The sequence below is a fragment of the Botryllus schlosseri genome, chromosome 8, assembly GCF_051294905.1.
Source record: "Botryllus schlosseri isolate E-star chromosome 8, Bs_hap1, whole genome shotgun sequence".
Lineage (NCBI taxonomy): Eukaryota > Metazoa > Chordata > Ascidiacea > Stolidobranchia > Styelidae > Botryllus > Botryllus schlosseri.
The window spans coordinates 3,094,211-3,114,074 of record NC_137243.1 but is presented as its reverse complement, the minus strand read 5'-3'; the positions used below and the strand labels follow the sequence as shown (position 1 = coordinate 3,114,074).

Sequence of the window (19,864 nt, the reverse complement as noted above, 5' to 3'; positions counted from 1 at the left end):
CAGCCAGGCCCCTTTGGAGCCCTATAGCTATGATTCGGAGTACTTTATGCTGTAGTTTTTGCAGCGGCTTGAGTGCTGTTTTACTGGCAGCCCCCAGCAGAGGATGCCATAATGTAACTTCGAATGGATTAAGGATTTAAAGAGTATCAGAAGAACCCATGCAATATGGCTATTTGTCAACATCTCAGCATGATTAAACCCCGCATCTAAATATCTGATAAACAAGAGCATACAGTGATGTTCAATCAAGGCGTATGGCGTCCACACCCTCATTACGCTTACTCGCTGCATTGGGGCAATACCGTGAAATCGAGATTGCCGATTATGGACTATACAGAAATCCAAAAATGTATATTAACACCTGGTAAGGTCAATCGGGCCAACACAAACCAATTTTGTTGATGGTATTCGGGTGTTTTCAACGCAATTTCAGAATGAATACATTTCCTCGCGCAAGAGATATTGACGCATTGATCTTAACATGCGCTGTATAGGCTACTAATTCCATCTATTTCAGTGGTTCCAACCTGGGGTCCACGGAACCCTTGCGGATTCGTGTGAAAGCACTTTGGGTTCCGTCATTAACTTGTTGAATTTTTTTGAGAAAAAACGAAGAGCGATCTTTATACTTTCATTTCTCTCGTTCAATGGACATGTGTCAAACTGAAGCTTGTGAGAATAATCTGTACCGGCAAGATTTAAGGTAAATTGATGCTGATGCATCTTGCACTGCAATACTATATAGGCCTATCTATCACAACCCATGTCGATTGCAGTCCAATCAGGATTGCCTGCCTTAGTCTATTTTAGGGTTAACATATCTTGAAAATCTGAAAAGAGGACACTTTTTCAAAATGTTCAAACTTGCGATACCGGAGTAACTACCGAAATACAGTTTTTCTTCCACATTATCCGTTGGTTGACTAAAAAAAGGTCAGCTTTGCGGCTCAGCTCCCGAAATAGCTGCCGGGGCGTTACTTCAGCGCTGATTTACTGTATCTCAGTCGGATTTCACCCTATATTTATCCAAAATCCGAGGACACTTTCAAAATAGTCAAAAAAGAGGACAAATCCTATTAAAAGAGTACGTATGGTAACCCTACTATTACGTAATAGAAAGCATGCGGTTTAGTTCAGGAAAGGGAACAACATCCCATAATTTAGATTTGCTTAAGTTGAAAACGTTTCGGCATGGCGCTTTGGGTCACCTTTTTTAAAATCGCTTAGCGACGGGCGACCAAGTACTAATAGTGAGAGGCGAAACTCCGGCTAAAAACTTCTGTCTCTCTTCCCCTACGGTGCAGATGTATCGGGTTGGTCGTCAGCCAATCTTGTCTTTATCTATATATTTTCACCATTTTTTCCTAGTTTCTTTATTTTAGTATCATGCCAATTGTTTATTCGATTTTATGCCAATGGTATATTCAACTTTTGTTCTTTCGTTCGTTCGTTCTGTTGTTGTTCTTTATTTATTTAACAACAACAATTTTATACAGTACAGTAGTTAAGTAGCATAACTATTACAATAGTTGTTGGTATGTTCATTGAGTTTCAGGCAAAATTCAGGTAGGGGTCAGCAGATTTAATGATTAGTCTAAAGGCGTCCTTGACAGCAAAAAGGTTGGAAACCAGGAATCTATTTGGTTTTGACGATTTCAAATACCCGCATATTTTACAGGACATGACACCCAGACGAGCACAATAACGAAATTGCTTAGGTATAGTTATCGCACCGACTATTTCTATGTCGATATTCCGATGAAATACTTCGGGTATTTTCGTCGGTAGTCGGTACGCGGGAATACACCGTACGCTGACTGCGCTATGGAAGTCACTTGATCTGAATGCCCTTTAACGTTAATTCAGCTGGGCCAGACTTCAGCCTTTAGATCAGGGGTTCCAAACCTTGTTGTATTTATTCCCAACTGCAGATTCATTCCGAGTCTTCATTCCCCACTACCCAAAACTCCTATATACTATATTTGAGATCCCGGAAAGAGGACACTTTTTATAAATTCTGAAAGCTCCAAGAAAACTGATGAATTTGAACATTTTTCGATCGATAGTATTGTGTTGACTAAAAAAAACCATTACTTTTACTCGGCTCTCGATTTTTTACGAAACTCTAATGTTTTTTTTTCGTGGCATTTCAATCCTTTTCGGATAAAAAAACGAAAACGTATTAAAAAAGAACTGTATAAATATTTTGAAAAAAGGCCGGGAGACTATTATACGCGACTTACAGATGTTTTAACTTCTTCAACAGCCGATAAATAAGCACAAGTGACAATGAAATCAGTTATGGCAGAAGAGCAGCTAATTGATGTACGAACAATCAAAGCTATTTCTTCAAAAAATAATTGGTGATTTTTAGCTGTCTGCTAGCAAATCCTATTCCATAATCGGTGCAGAAACAATTAATAGGTGATTAAATGTGCATGTTCATGGATATGTGGACATGGACATAGCTTTCTTTTTAGAGTGATGTTAAAAGCTGTAAACGAGAGACACTGCTCGGAATTAATGACAAGATGCGGGTATTGTTCGCCATATCCAAAAATCATTTTAATATCTACGGATAGCTTCTTGGAGGTACAGAACTTCAATCTACAATTGAATAGTATATTGGTATTGAAATGAACCCGAATATTTTCGGCTGACACTCGTCAGGGGTAATCGTCAGCAACTAGTAGAGAATTCAAAAGAACAGCGTATATCAACAATATCTACGAATGTTTATTACAAAATGAGGGTAAGTGAACAATTCAGCTTCCTTTTAATGGTATATGTTCTGGTCATGTAATAAAAAAAGCAAATCGATCTTTTTTAAAGCATCTTTTCTCGGTCCAAGCGTGCCGCAAGAGTTTTATATTTTTTCCAATCTGCCACAAACCGGAAATTTACGAAACCACTGCTCTATTCCCTACATTCGACATGATAAAATGATAGTAGATAGTACTACAAGACTTGGGCAACTACATAATCCTAGTTATCCAATTAACTCGTTGGAGGGTGATGTCGGCTTTTTCGATGCTCTAATTTTAGTTCAAATGTAATTTCTGGTTTTACCGAAAATTACTGCATGAGAACTGCTAGCACAAAACCAGCCAAGCTTGCTGACATTGCAGACATTTGGCCATTCTCATGCTTATGAGAATAAACCCCGATTTGATATGAACAGATCTTGATAAAATTTTCAAGTTTTCGCGAATTCAGTAATTTTTATAGTTCTAATCTAATTAGGAAATGCTGCTTAGCTATAATTCTAATCTAATTTGAAGAAAAAAAAACTACATAGCTGTAATTCCAGTTCAAATCTTATTGGAAAAGATGAAAATATTCTTGTTCTCCAACTCTGATATGTTATACAGCATGAATATATTGCCGAATTGCTATGTCAGAGAAATTCTAGAAAGGGTTGATACGCTTATAAGAGGAGCACTCAAAACAAGGCTACTGCATCGCTTCGTACAACTGGCCGAGAAAATTTATATGAAACGCTCGCATTAATTGCCTGGTGTTATTTTGTAAATATATAATATAAGCTGTCCTGTACCTTATATACAGCCTTAATTGCCCATTATATTCTTATTCCGATTGGGATTACTACAGATTTGGTGTATTGCGTGGAATGTGGTCCACCATTCCCAAAAAGGTTGGCAAGGATTGATTTAGAGTCAATCGTACAATGCCACAAGCCTTGATTCGTGATCCAATGGATGAGCGGTATAATTTATATTGTGTCTGGTTTTAGTCTTACAAACACAGCGAGCTTTCCGTTGATAGGATCTTATGATAAACATATATTGCGATATACATGCAAAGGCGTAGCCAGAAAACAAAGTTGGTGGTGAGCCGAGTTTAATGGATGAATTTAGTCGATAATATTGTTACTTGCATTGGTCTTGGGCACCCATAGGGTGATCGACCGACCTTGTGGAGCTGCTTCGGCCCAAAACCCCCAAATCACAGCTACTCGAAAGCCCAACTTCATTGTCAAGTAAGACGACCACTTAGGCGCGTATAATATGAACAATTGATAATTGGACTACACACATATAAATATATCTAAGGTCTCAACTAACATGTATCGGTCATTTTCGGTGCCGAATTGCCTATTTATATAAATTAGACCAAATTAAAGTTTTGTTGAAGGCCTGCTCATGTTAAAATCAAGACATGTACATTTTAAATCGAGCGAATAAATTTACAAGTTTAATGATTCTACCAAAAAACTACGCTAAAAATTCATGTGTATTTATGAACGAGCTCGTCTCCTTCCCAATTGGGACGTTTTGGGCTGGGAGTGTATCGACCCTGCATATATGTTATCATTATCAGATGAGAAGCGGTATCTTCGAAGACTTAGAAGGCACGTAATAATAAATTTTCAGCAATATGTTGATACCGCACGGTAAGACCATTCAGGAGTTTCTGGAGGATGAACGAACGCGGACGGGTTAATTGTAATTACTTACTTACTTAGTTGAAGCAAGCTGTTATTTCGTGACTTCCGGAGAAAGTTGTCGCCAATCAATAGATCGCTCACACGTACCACAACATATCAAATGAGAAACTTCTTTTAGACGCGCACGAGTCCCAATTTGCATTTATTCACGGGTCGCAATATTTCACTCCGCTGATCGCATTTGTATACCGTTGGACTCAGATTGCAAGCGCAAGTTATATACATCTGCTCAAAAATGCTCCACCTTATGTCAATTAACAAAAAAAATCAAAAGATTTTTAGAGGGCCATGGACCTCCACTGGCTACACAGTGTATATATGAGTTGTGGTGCAATTATCCCCTTTGTTCTGCATATTTTGCGACGCTCCGAGAGTCTGTATTTCACGAGCTTGCGATAGGAGGAGTCTTTTTACCCACTTCTCGTAAAGGTGCTTACTTAAAACGTCTGGACTCATGTCTGCTAAAGTGTCAATAACTAAACACAACAACAAATCCAGATTATTTCACAATTTCAACGCAATCATTTCATTTATTGAGATCTCCAATGTATATGTCTATCGCTAATGCTTCATCCACGAGGTTTTCAAAACCACTGTATCCAGATTGGCAAACTAATTTACAAAGCATACTATACCCTCGTTGGATTTCGACGAGTCGCTTATACTACATGACCAGTATGAGAGCTAGAGTACAAGTTTTTGTCGACAATTACATCATCATTGAAAGCAATGCAATTTGGAAGATTTTATTTTGATCAAACGTATCATTAATTCTAAACTTCCCTTATACGTAGGCTACACAACACACGCACACACACTACAATATTCCCATAGGGAGGATACATAATCTTTCGACATTAATCCATAAAGTACACAATTTGTAATTAGTGTTAGATATGCCCAGGGAGGGGTGTCACCGTTTGACGAGAGGGTCAGGTATACAAATAACGCACTGAGACCACGGGCGGCACATAGGGTTTCTAGTAGTATTAAGGCCAACCCCTCAATAAAATTGTTTACAATGACGAAGATTCTCGTAACTAAAGTTTGACATGACACGACATACAGCAATTGCGAATAGTGGAAGGGAAATTGCCCGATGCGGCAACAAACTCAGGTCATTGAACAAATTGTAAACCCCTGACATATACAATCATTTCACATACAAAGTAAGGTTCATTCAATTGAACGTGACTTGAATACGTGCAGATTTAGGTTGCTTATTGGAGTATATATATTCGGTTTACCGCATCATCGTCATAATTTCAACAATGACTCAAAGCCTTTATGGATGTTCTCAATCAGGGATATCTATATCTATCCCCGTTTTTAATAAAACGGCATTGTTGATTTAACGGGGACTGATTCCAATTGTGAAAGTGGAAGTTTGAAGGAGACGTCAGAGCATTGATAGTCACGACGTCTATGGTTAGAGATGTTTCAGGTCCAGCATCCACCAGGCATCTCGACTATTGCGTTGACCTGAAAGACGAACATTCCTCAAAGTAGAACAATATTCTTCACCACAACAACTGCTGATGCCATGTTGTGAATTGAACTGCAGAGCAGTCATAACAGTCATTATAACAGCCAATAAAACAACTGAATACTCCATCATGCAGTAATAATATAGGCTATTATATCGGCTTCAAAAAATAAATTGTCCTCAGAGTTCAAAACCATCGAAACAAATAGAATAAACATGATAACCAATCATTGCATCTGATTGTTCTAAATCTTTTTTGAATCCAGTTATGTTATAAATGCAACGCATTCAATACTATAATCCAAACCTTAAGCAACAGGATACCACCGTATGCACGAGATTGACTCACAGCATAAGAATTCCAGCCGAGTACCATGATCTTTTGAAATATCACGAACTCTTCTCAGTTCCTCTTTTTCTAGCATATGATCTTCGTCGAAGTATACCAGCGTCAGTTCTTGCACACTGCGAGCGATAGCGATAATGCCATCCACTGATGGGCGATATCGCCAGTCAAATACACATCTGATTAATTCCATCTGCGTTGAGAGTAAGCCGTCAGAATATGTATGTGATACCAGTTACGATATATACTACTTTCTTCTGCAGACAAGCGTCGAGTATGCCCTGTACGTCGTGCGCATTTCCAGCACAGAACATCCAATGAATAATAACGCAAGCACCAACATTGGAGATATCATTGCAGTGTTTCAAAATATCGTCTGAATCTCCAGTGGAAGCCCCACCATTCACAACAATATTCAGGAGTGCAACCTATAGCAGGAATAGAAATTCAAGTGATGGAAATGTAATTCAATCTGGATTCTGACCTTGTATTTCTTGACCGAGTCTTCGATCAATGACCAATTGATACTTTTCTCATCATGACAATCAAGCAACATTTTGGTTATCTAAACAGGAATTTGTGTTCATTTGATATGTCAATGTCCAAGGACTACAATTCACTGAAACTAACCTTTTCAATTTTTGTCTGTGCTATTTCTCGCAAGTCTTCCACAGTCGAGTACAAAAGTTGATCGGGTATTTCAATATATTCTGGCTCAAAAAGTCTCAAATAATATGTTAAATGAGAGATCCAATGGACTCTGTCGAAAGCGAATCTTGATTCCTTTGAACAAAAGTGAATAATCTGCATTGGAGTGAAGTTTTATTCGTCCAGCCTAATCAATTCAACATTTACCGCAAGATGTCAAAAATCATAAGTCTGCTACATCTCGGGCATCATATCAACATTATTACTTGGATAAGTCTTGTTCGGTTTGCAGCGGGCTAAGTGTTAAGGAGAAAACATCATTTGCAAAAAGTACTGTCAAGATATTAACCGATATGTTTTAATTGCTTCATAAATTCAATAATTTTAATCCAAATAGGGAGTGACGCATAACACTGGCCGACATGAGTTTTGTTTTTTGGCCAAACTGATGACTATTAGGTCAATTTTCGTACGATGATTACGAATATGAAGTCGATTTTTTTCTATCACGTCACGATTTTTTATAATATGTGATTTAAGATTTTGCATTTCGGTGCTAAAAACAGCCTGTTCTGGAACGTATTCCTTGCTGTTGGGTCATAGCTATAACCATTATGACGTCATCGGATGTGGTCAAAGTATTTACCATAGGTACTCAAGCAGAAGTAACAGCGTCAATTTCTACTCAAATAGAAGTAAAAGTAACTTTTTATAAGTATGCAAAAAGGTAAGTATTCTAGATCTAGTTTTTGATATCAGTATCAATTTAGTAATCTTTCTTCCTTTCAAATCATCACAAGACTGCGATACGATGAAAAGATAGGAAGGCGTCGAAACGACTTGGAGTAGTCTTTGAGATCAGACACCCACCTCGGCCTAGATGATGTAAAGAAGAGGAGTTCACAGCACATTGAATGAAAATTAAAGCGACATTGAGATTGTAAAGCATTTGAAAAAACTAAAGTTAGCATTTGGTGTGCCAATGGTTTGGAGAGAGCCACATGGACAATTGGACATGGAATATATTGTTCTTTTTGTTGTGACCTTGCGAGGAAAACCCACCAATAGACATACGGCTTTCTATGCTTTTATTCACTAAAAGTGTAGACTATGCTACAAAGAATATATACGTTAAAACAGAAGTAAATCAGGAAACACATGCTACTCTCAGAACGCCCTACACCAGAATGATAAACTAACAGATAGACAAACGCACGAAATAATTACTAGCGGGAATGAAGAGAAGGTAGACACCTAACGGATAAATATAACACCACAATCTCCCCAGCCTAAAATGATCAGCCCGCTGTACTGAAGTCATGTTGTGCGGTCACCATACCAATCTGGCGCGCGTCTGACTCTTGTTGACCTTCGGATCGGTGGCTCATGAACAGTTGCATCGGAATCGTTACGGCCTATTGAGGTATCGTGGGAGTCGTTTTGAGTATCGACAGGAGAGTTTGAATGATGATCTGAAGAGTTTTGAGATAATAAACCATTCTGGTCGTTGTTGATTTCGGCAGAACGCAAGTCGACTGCAGGCTCGGTGGAACGGAAATCAAGCTCATTATCGTATGGGGCTAGATCCTTTACTGATACAGTTGATTCCGTCCCGTTCCTGTGACGAATTAATGCATATTTCGGGTTAGCATCTAGAAGCTCTACTCTAACCACTTCGGGATCACTCTTGTTGCGAACAAAGTTCCGTAGCAGCACAGTACCACCGACCACCGTTCAGTAGCCAATCAGGTATCGACGCACCCAGCATGGATCTGCGCTCGAAGCTGAAAAATCGATCATGAGGACAACAGTTAGTAGACGTGCAGAGTAGAGACCTTATCGAATGTAAGGCATCGAGTAGGACTTGCTCCCACAACCGTTCAGGCAACTTTTGAGTAGCTAAGCGGAGTTTAATTGCCTTCCAGAGGGTTTGGTTCAGACGTTCACACTGAGCATTACCCGTTGGATGATAGGGAGTTGATTTGCTTGTCGCAACACCTTTACGCGTCAGGAAGGCCGTTACGTCTTTTGATAGGAATGAAGTTCCCCGATCACTGTGGACGTATTCTGGGAGTCCAACATGAGAAAACAATGAAGACAGGCAATTGATTACAGTAGCAGAGGTCATGTCACGACATGCATAAGCGAATGGAAATCTACTATATTCATCGAGTATAACGAGTATAAACCGCTTTGGTCCGGAAACAGGACCTTTAAAATCAATGCTTATACGTTCCCAGGGTCTGGTGGCTTTCAGGAGATGATTCACTTGGTTGGATTTGGAAAACCTCGGTTTCAATACAGCGCAAACCGAACAATTAGAACAGATCTTTTTGACGTCCTCCATGGAGAATGGCAGATTTTTCGCTCGAACAAAGTGATGTAGTCGACGGACTCCGGGGTGACTCAGGGCTTCATGAACCTGTTGCAACGACATTCCAGACGACGACGAAATAGAACACAAGCGAGAAAGTGCATCATCACCCACATGTTCCTTACCAGGACGATGAATAATTTCATATTTCAACGAGCTTAGTTCTAATTTCCATATAGATAACTTGCTGTTCTTGATTTTGCTCGGATGACTTTTTCGGAAAATAAATGAAAGCGCCTTCTGGTCTGTGATTAATTGGAACTCGTTTCTGATCAACAGATAGCCCCATTTTCGGACCGATTCTATAATTGCCATCGCCTCTTTCTCAACAGCCGGATATTTGATCCCGCTTTTAGACAAGGTTCGGGACATAAAGGCGACTGGTCTGCCCCGTTGGCTCAGAATGGCCCCGATGGCATGGTCTGAAGCATCACATTCGACTTGGAAAGGCTCATCGTCATAAATACAACTTAGACAGGCCCGTAATAAGTCCGCTTTCAGAGTATTAATGGCTTCCAACTGAAAACCAATCAACGGGAATTCGCAATTTTGACATAATGGTTTGATTTTTCCCGAGAAAGAAGGGATCCACTTTGAATAGTAAGCCATCATGCCCATGAAACGTTTCAAACTACGATTGTCGTTAGGAACTGGCATGTCGAGTAATGGTTTAAGATGATCAGGATCTGGCTGGATTCTGTTATGTGATATTAAATGTCCAAGTAATGAGAGTTTTGACAAGGAGAACAGACATTTATCTTGATTGAGAGTCAATCCCCAATTTGTCGCAGCAGACATGAAAGCTTGAAGCCTTTCATCATGCTCTTTTTGGTTTTCCCCATAAATCGTGACGTTATCAAGATAGGCAACAGTACCATTTAGTTTGTGCTCGGCAATGAATTTATCAATGAACCGCTGAAACGCAGCTACACCATTGGTTATCCCGAAAGGCAGATGACAAAATTGATACAACGAGCCACCATAGCTTCAAAAGCAGTATATGGCCTATCGGGTACAGATAGCGCTACTTGATGGTAAGCAGATTTCAAATCAATGGTGCTATATACCATTCCTTTTGCCACGTCGTTCACGATATTCTCTATTTTGGGCAAAGGGTATGCATCCAGAGGAGTAAACCTATTGATGGTCTGTGAGTAATCGATTACTAGCCTCTTCTTGTGCCGACAATATTTCGTTACCAAGACCTGGGCTCGCCAGGGAGACACCGAACGTTCTACTTCACCGTCACGCAGCAGCTTCGACAACTCACTCGCAATAAATTTCCGGTCATCTGAACTATAATTTCTTGATTTTACAGCTACGGGTCGCACTTCAGGGTCGACGAATTTGAATATTTGAGGAGGTGCGGATACTCTCGCAGCTGCTACGGCGCAATGCAAGCCATTCGAAATGACGAGATCCTTCGATGGTCCGCCAAATTCAAATACAACTTTCCCATGCTGCTTCATGAATTCCAATCCCAGGATCACATCAGCAATGAGATCTTTAACGACTCTGAATTTGACGTTGCCGTAATTACACCCCGGTATCTCGAGTGAAGCTTCAATGCACCCGAGTTGTTACGGAGTTATTCTCTGCATTTCGATAGGGATTCACTGATATAGCATTCATAAGCACCGGAATCTATCAAAGCCTTCACGTTATATTGCGCAACGGAGACGTCGAGGCAAGAATACCGAAGAGAGTCGGGTATTCCAGCAAGTGCCGAGCCAGAGACTAACGAGTTCAACGAGGCAGCAGGTTCTCTTCCGACTCGCAATCTGCATACTTTCGCAAAGGGTCCACGCACGCCACAATGAAAGCTTGAAGCATCTTTCGCGGGACAGGATTTCCGTGTTCTTTCGTGAATTTCTCCACAGAAAATGCACTTCTTCTTTAATGTATTCGCGGCACGCACATCGCTCTTGAACGCCGATAAATTGAAACTATTAGCAGATTGATCGCTGTTGACATTCAGAACAGGTTGACTCTGCGGCTCATAGGAACTAGAAAACTTCTGTGCCTGCTCCAGAAACACGCCATGTTCGAGTCAGCGCAGTCGAATAGCTGACGAGTGTAGACCGGTAATTTGTGAATCCCGTACGGCCTCTTGTCTGTGCTGGTCCGCCGATACATTCTCGAACGAACAATCACGAGCAAGCATGAGTAAATCCTGTGAGAACTCGGTGATAGATTTGCCTGGATCTTGTTTCGCAATGGCCAGCAGATGTCTTGCATAAATGACGTTCTTTTTCTTTCGATAACTGGATCTAAGCAGGTCCATTGCGGCCGTGAAGGTATCTAGCTGTTCGAACAATGAATAGACGTCGGGAGACACATATCCGGTAAGAATCGCCGACTTATCGATGACAGGTGCGGGAGGATTTTCACTAGGGATGGTGTGAACCTCTGGAAGGTTCAGGTTCGTGTGAACGCGAACCTTTTTGAAAGGTTCTGTGTGAACGCGAACCTCATGACGTCACGTGACGTCATATTGCTAATTCCAACCCTATCTTTTAATGAAATGATAATCTAAATTAATGTACACGATACCTATAGCGACGACTCTGGCCACATAATGCCACAATGCTGAAGTACATATTGGCGTTTCAACCGTCGCTGAATGTATCAACCGCGGTAATCGAAGGATATAATAATCCCATAAAATCAATACATTCCGTCGCTTTGCCAACAATTTCGACGAGGACTTACCGGGCAATATAAGCTTACTCCTTAACGGTCTTGGCCAGACCGGACAATGTATTCGGAGTCTGAGTATTGCTGCATTGATATTCAGCAGAGTGTAAAACGGGTTTCGATACTGTTTACCGATACCACAAACAACAACAAGTTATACATCAGTAGCCAACACCTTAATCGCACGGATTTGGTTTCAATGATTCAGTAAAGATATGAAGTCAAGATTGACCCCGTACGCCTGCTAGATTTTTTACAACAGAAAACGATATCAATATCAATGTCATTGATTGGTTGAATAAGCATCATTCGCTGACTACGTATTTCGCTCGTGACGTAGTGTGATTGCGGGTCAAGCTCACAGCAGAGAGTCACTAAATATTCACAAACGGAAGCTGGATATTTCGAGAGAATTTTTGTAATAAAGCAAGTAAAACCTTTAAAATTGTCAAGGTGCATGCTCGTTTAGTGTTGATTTTTTATGCTGCCAGCGCCATGCATAGAGTGGCCCACAGTTGAAATGCAATAAATTTGAACCAAAGATCTTATCTTATCGTGTGTATGTGTATGAGTCGGTGTATATGCCGCAAAAAACATCAAGGGCAAAAATAAACTACGTCCCTTCCTTTCCTTATAATGAAGTGAAAATTGCAATTTACCAAAAAGGTTCACAGTGCAGAACCTATCAAGGTTCTGTTGTGAACGCGAACCTCTAAATTTCCGAGGTTCACACACAGAACGCGAACGTGAGGTTCACACCATCCCTAGTTTACACCCGAGTTAGGAGCCGGCGTAGTCGAAGTCTCAACTGCAGTGATAAAATTGTTGAGCATCTTTTCCCAGTGATTGAAGACCTTTAGGGAGAACTTGGAAGGATTTCAAGTATTGGCACTCGAATATACTTTTCCTGAGAACCAGCCATGATCTTCAGATTTAGTGAATAAAATTGTTGTGACCTTGCGAGGAAAACCCACCAATAGACATAAAACGGCTTTCTAGGCTTTTATTCACTAAAAGTGTAGACTATGCTACAAAGAATATATACGTTAAAACAGAAGTAAATCCGGAAACACATGCTACTCTCAGAACGCCCTACACCAGAATGATAAACTAACAGATAGACAAACGCACGAAATAATTACTAGCGGGAATGAAGAGAAGGTAGACACCTAACGGATAAATATAACACCACACTTTTGTTATATTTTTATTTATTTATTTAATGTCAAAAATCAGCATAAAATTCATTATCTAATTTGACTTGCGCAATACGACTGATTTCTCATGGGTTAGATGTCCGTAGCCTTCAAAAGTTTCACTAACAGTTGAAAAAGATTATCTCGGTGAGGAGTCTTTGTCTGAAGAATGTTCTCAGCATGAATGTGATGGTGATCAGCAGCTATATAAAGTTGAATCAAGCTGAACTAAATAACCTTGTTATAAATTTAAATTTGCCAAATTAATCTGCTAATATTGTAGGTTCCCAATTAAAAGTCAAACATATACTTGGCACTGACAACACTGTTGCTTGGTATGCATCGTGATCGAGATAGTGAATACACACGCTTCTTTGCCTCCGAAACCTCTTTAGTAGAGATGGTGTGAACGTGAGGTTCACGTTCGCGTTCTGTATGTGAACGTGAACCTCGGAAATTTTGAGGTTCACGTTCACAAACGAACCTTGGTAGGTTCTGCACTGTGAACCTTTTCCATATATTACAACTTTCACTTCACTATAACATCTTAGGTTGAAATTTATTGTATTGAAACTGCGGGCCACTCTATCTATGGCGATGTCAGGATAAAAAATCAACACTAAACGAGCATGCACCTTGACAATCTGAAAAGAAATTACTTGCTTTTTTGTTACAAACGTTTGCTCGAAATATCCGGCTTTTCGTTTGTGAATATTTAGTGACTCTCTGCTGTGAGCTTGGCCCGCAATCACACAACACAAGAGCGAAATACATGCAGTCAGCGAATGATGCTTATTCAACCAATCAATGAAATTGATATATTTGTATGATGTAAAAAATCTAGCAGGTGTACGGGGTTAATCTTGACTTCATATGTTTATCGTATCATAAAAACCAAATCCACGCGATTGGGGTGTTGGCTACAGCTGTGTAACTTGTTAATGGGGTAATGTCGGTAGCAAGTATAGAAACCCGTTTTACCCTCTGCTCAATATCAACATAGCAATACCCAGTCGCCAAATACATTGTCCGGTCTGGCCTAGACCGTTAAGGCGTAAGCTTATATTCCCTTGTAAGTCCTCGTCGAAAATGTTGGCAAAGCCACGGAAGATATAGATTTTATGGGATTATTATATCATTTGATTGCACCAGTTGATACATTTGGCGACGTTTAAAACGTTAATATGTACGGCAGCATTGTGGCATGTCGTCGCTAGGTATCGTGCACATTATAGGCTACCACTTCACTGAAATGTAGGGTTGGACTTAGCAATATGACGTCACGTGACGTCACGAGGTTCACGTTCGCGTTCACACAGAACCTTTCAAAAAGGTTCGCGTTCACACGAACCTGAACCTTTCAGAGGTTCACACCATCCCTACTCTTTAGTCTATTGTGTCGATGTTCAAGGTCTCATAGAAACATTGGGAACTGTGAATCGCCTCTCTTTATTTCCGTACCAAGCCTAAACGCTGTTTTGACGCACAATAAAAATCAGTGTGCTTTTATCCCTGTAGCTGGTACAACTGGCGTCAAGGGGTCTTACGAGAATATGAAAGTTTTGATTCCAAATTTGGAATATAGTACTCAGACGTGTAAAGTTTTCGTTGATTTTGAATTCAGAAATATGCTACCGGTTCAAATGTGTAGAACTACATGGTATCCTTGTATTATGTATGAATGGGACAGTAGAAATCATTGAATTAATCGTAAGTGGCCGGTGAGGGAGTGTCTTACACCAGGCTATAAACTGTTTCAAAGCCTGCTCTTATCAACAGATCTAATGTTGTATTTCCACCATTATATATCAAACTGTATCTCATGAAAAAGTTTTTAAAGGCTCTGATCATAGAAAGTGCATGTTTTAAATACATTCATGAAAGGTTTCCAAACTTGAGTTAATACAGTAGAAGGTGTAGGCTATTTGTAGAACCTCAAATCAGAACATTCACCGAAAAACCCTATTTCTTATTAGGAAGGCGGATTTGGATAAAAATACATGACTTTCTTTCAATTAAGTTGCATATAAATTTCTTAGAAATACTAAAGATCCTGATTATTTGGAGGGTTTAGTTTAAGATAATAACACCTTAAATGGAATAAAGTATGTTGAGAGCTTTGTAGGATGTGTTTCGTATCATATACGGACCTGACCAGGCATAAGCACCTTTAATACAGCCGTTTTTAAGTACTATTTTTATTCGATTTTTGCGAAAAATTGTGAGCTGATGAGTGAATTCTGACGGCAAATTCGGAATCAGCATCGTCAAATTAGGTAAACTCAATTAATAGTTCTAAAAAAACAAAAAAAAAGTTGAAAAATGTCGACCTGTGTAATATAAAGAGGATGCCGAGCCGCAAGTCGATTGTAAGGGAATTGTCAACAATTGATTAGGACTGGTGCGAATAACTAATGAGTATATATATTTCGAAATGCTTGAAAATCAAGCAACTACAACATTCATCGCAATCTGTCATCAATTTTCCAATTGCAGCATTTCATTTCTTATAACAGGCGAGACTTTGATGCATTGCGGAGAAGATTGGTTTAGAATTCTGAAAAGATACGTTCTGGAACTCACGCTTATGTTGAAACGTCCTTTGAAGAATATTTCGTCATCAAGCACCTTGATGATGCCTTGTTCGTTTGTCAATTTGATATGACGAGACATGAATAGATCAAAAGGAAAGGTGGATTTCGGTAGAGGTCGAGTTGACCGGACTACCTGAATGACAAAACAGTATACCGCCGTTGGAGCAACAACAAATACCGACAACCCGCAGCCTTTCTACCTTTCATTCCGTATGACTAATACTCGCTAAAAGCTATCACAAATTCGTCAAACTCACTTTCCAATCGAGATATCGCGATTCGTTCCGACGAAGTCCGAGAAACGAGCCTAACGCGTCTGCCGAGAAGCTATTGCCTTGCAATTCCAGATGGCGGACCTGGAACCAGATGACGTCAAGTTAAATTGAACATGGTATAGATAAGTGGAAATATCAGGGGGCATATCTCAAATTCCTACTTCAGGAAGTAACCTTTACATGTTTTCGACATTAAGGAAGACGCAAAGCTACATGGCAAAATCCCTAGAACTCGATTTACGCTGAATTATCACCCAATCACAAGATCAAAACAAATTTATGCGACCAAGATTTCATTTAACCGCATTGCATTTCGCACAAGTCGAACTGATCTGTGTAGCTGAAGCAAAGTACAGCAGTTGGAAATCATGCATTCAGCTTGTTACTGGGCTGTAGCTTGTAAGGTCGGTTTATGAAGCCTTATTAGTGGTGTCAAGCTTGACAGAATAGTCTGCTGTCATTAAATAAAATGGTATTCGTCACCACACTATACAGTATATGACCTACACTTCTATAGCAGAACGTTACACTAAGCGTTATACAATTTATCTTGACGGGTGGTAAGGTACTCTTGACTCTCAAATTAGGATTATTACGTCAACGCTAGAGAAGTTTTTGACTGAAAAGTGGTGTTATAGTGTTTAGTACAGTGCTTCTCAACCTTTTTGTCTTCGCAGACCCATTTCGGACCGTCCCTGACCCCCACGAAGTTTTAGTTAAAATTTAGCTCAATTATCGTGCGATCATCATCTGCCTTGTGCAAATGATGACTGTAGGCTTAGTGATAAACAGCAACAAAATAAATTTCCTCGAAGTTTTTTTTTTAATTGAAATACTATTCGTGTAGAAATTGGGTTGACTTATATTATTTCAAAGCGAATTCTGCAACTGCATTTCTTGAAACACGTGGTCGTGTCTTGGAAATCCGTGTATTCGATTTGATACGAAAAAGTGCCGAAAATCCATTTCCACAAATATAGGTGTTAGCAAATGTAATCATAACGCGCGACGTTGCCGATGACAGATTTGGGTATGATCGCAACAAATATGGCACCAAATTTGACAACCGAAATTTTTAATTGAACATATAACGTCCAGCCTCGTCATTTATATCTAGCAGCTTATATTGAAGATATTATGGAAAAAATGGTTCTGTATACACCACAGGAGGACACGAATTTTTGTAAACATTCCCAAGTCACTCATCCAACTTGTTTTTCAACAATCCCCAACAAAACATCTCTAAACAGCAAACTGTTCGTATCAGTAGGCTATTGGCAATTTAGTAATTAAAATGAGTCCGCACAGTAGGATATTTCATCTCAGATGGCCATTACGGATGGCCATTTCGTTGATATATGAGCTCTGGAGTTTCACTTGTAATGAAGCGAAACTGCTTCGTGATTTTCCGAATTTAAAAAGTACAAATTAGGTTATCAACTATTTTGAGGCTTCGCGGACCCCCGGTTGAGAACCACTGGTTTAGTACATACGCCTCGGAGAGCATATAGCGATGTAACCATGCGACGTCTAGGTTCCCATTCACTTGACACAATGGGCAGAGAATTTGAATCTGATTTGACTTGAAAAGTTAGCCAAAGAGTCGGCAATTATAAAAATTTCAAACTATTAAGGCTATGTCAAATCTCACCTGAATTGGATCCTTCAGACATCTTGTGAGAATTTTTAAAATGTCATCTTCGATATCGCAAAAACTCAAATCTACGGATTTAAGATCTTCACTTCCTGCCATCAGTGTCCCGACCATGTGAGCTTCATAAAAACTTAGTGAGATTTCAGAGACATTGATTACGGACAGATTTTTCATCAGATCACTGTTGTTTGATTCATAAATAGTGGCGTATAGTTCCATGCGACTCGGCGCGGAGAAATCTGTCTTTTCCAATTGCGAAATTATCGATTGAGAAATAATTTCTTGCTTCTTCAATCTATCTGAGACTGTTGTACAATAAAATAAAATAGACATGAAGATATCAACATTCACGTAGTAAAATAAATGGAGGACAAAAAGACCTGTTTTTGGATGACAATCAAGAAGTGTTCAGGCTCCTTAACATTTCCGAGACCACAGCATACGAAAGGCAACCACGTGCCTATGCATTAAATCCACCAATTCATCGTATATTTTAGCTAGAGTTTGTTTGGTTAAGCGTAGATGGGGTCAGTAAAAAGGGATGTCACTCTCTTGAGTACTCAAGCATGTCACGACAACTGACTTTACTTACAGTGATCACGATTGGTATAGATAGACTCACATCACTTTCCTTAATGAATTTAACAACAGGTCAACGAAGCACCTATGTCATTGCAATCGTGCAAAATTCCGAATATTACAATAAACCAATTCTTCTGTCATTTTGAGTTCGTCACTAGAGTACGTCGCACTATTTCCAAATAAAACGCCGGGATTCGCAAACAAAATCATCCAACGTGCCGCCCCTATCTATGCATTTCCAGCAAAATATGAAGTTTGTTCAAGTTGGCCTGACACGTCTCATACATTGTTCCATTTACTTGTAGCCTAAACGACCACTCTGAGTAGCTCTGAGCTGAGGATGTCCTTGTATTAGGGGGGGATGAGGGATTACGGAATGTTAACGATTTTTCGGAAAACGGCAGACGCATAAATCCTCACCTGTGAGAAGACTCTTTGTTGATTCAGAGAAGACGATTCCCGAGACAAGTCTTCGAACCCCCGACCACTGTCTGGCATGAAGATGCTCGTCATTGAAGCAAGAGAATTCCTCAAACTTCATCTCTGCAACAAAACTTGCTGCGAGAAATTCACGGATGCTTATATAAGGGAAGGTGGATTCGCGCCTATGGCGGCTGCTGTTGGTCGTAGATTCCATCTTCATACACCGAACGTCCTCCGCTGACACATTAAACCGCTTCAAGTCTCTTTCGTGGAATACAGTCTTCCCTTCCGTAACGTCCCTAAAGGCCACGGCTTTCAATTTTTGAGTTACAGTTAAAAAGCGGTCCTCGTCGCGTGTCTTTTTTTTATGGCTCTTGTGCCGATTTTCCATATTCTTCATGATTAGAAGTCTTAACAAAGCCTGATGGTATAATTCAGTCATTACACCGGGTGGCAGTCCGTTTGGATCCATTCTCATTAGGATTGCCGTTAAAATTAGGTAAGCAGGTATAGATATCAGCGGGAGTAAGCGTGGAGACGTTCCTTCAATTTTTTCCCAGGCTTTACTCCCAATCTCACCGAGTAGGGAGATGAAAAGTCTCCTTGAATCTTGCAAAGAGAAACCTTTCAGTGTGAGGATTCTGTCGGGCCGAACAGTCGTCGGTAGCTCCGAGACATTAATTTCACGCGAAGCTACGAATATTTTAACATGACGAAGAACGTTGCGAGCCAAGATGTTGTACATGATCGTTGAGGTACTTGCCGATTCGTAATGCCCAATTTCTCGAAAACACTGTTCAGCTTGGTCGAACCCATTGACACTTGAAATTGACTTCGTACACGGCTGTTCTGACATTTTCTGAGAGTAACCAAATTTGGATGGTTCGAACCCGTCAAAAATTAAGATTGCCTCAGTTTGATGTCCAACTAAATATCTATAAGCTAGATCTTCATCAGACGTATATTTGAAAATACCGCCAAATAGGAATCTTGATGGTTCGATGACCGCCTGTTCCTGGATATTCTTTAATTGAACATAATGGATCATTTTTGGTCGCATATTTTTTTCCTCGAGCGATGTATTGAAGGCTTTTCGAGCTATTCTGCCAAGAAGAGTTGTT

At 39.9% G+C, this 19,864-nt stretch overlaps 1 protein-coding gene across 1 annotated transcript; it reads right to left on the bottom strand.

Moving 5' to 3' along the window:
- Positions 1-5,652: 5,652 nt before the first annotated feature.
- LOC145444203 (uncharacterized) lies at positions 5,653-18,927 on the bottom strand. The gene is made up of 9 exons (XM_080322138.1): positions 18,741-18,927; positions 17,736-18,043; positions 16,067-16,165; positions 15,799-15,942; positions 6,931-7,083; positions 6,785-6,865; positions 6,552-6,728; positions 6,304-6,493; positions 5,653-5,950 (listed from the first exon to the last, which is right to left on the bottom strand). The coding sequence occupies exons 1-9, from the start codon at positions 18,859-18,861 to the stop codon at positions 5,898-5,900; spliced, it is 1,326 nt and encodes a 441-aa protein (XP_080178264.1). The 5' UTR covers positions 18,862-18,927; the 3' UTR covers positions 5,653-5,897.
- Positions 18,928-19,864: the final 937 nt, after the last annotated feature.

Bases quoted from the DNA above. Each gene is read 5' to 3' on its own strand.
- LOC145444203 (XM_080322138.1), bottom strand. From the start codon at position 18,861: ATGAAGTTTGAGGAATTCTCTTGCTTCAATGACGAGCATCTTCATGCC. The intron at 7,084-15,798 runs GTGAGTTCCAGA...TTTTGTTCAAAG, and splicing joins AAGGACGTTTCAACATAAGC to GAATCAAGATTCGCTTTCGA. The intron at 6,494-6,551 runs GTAGTATATATC...CTCTCAACGCAG, and splicing joins ACGCTTGTCTGCAGAAGAAA to ATGGAATTAATCAGATGTGT.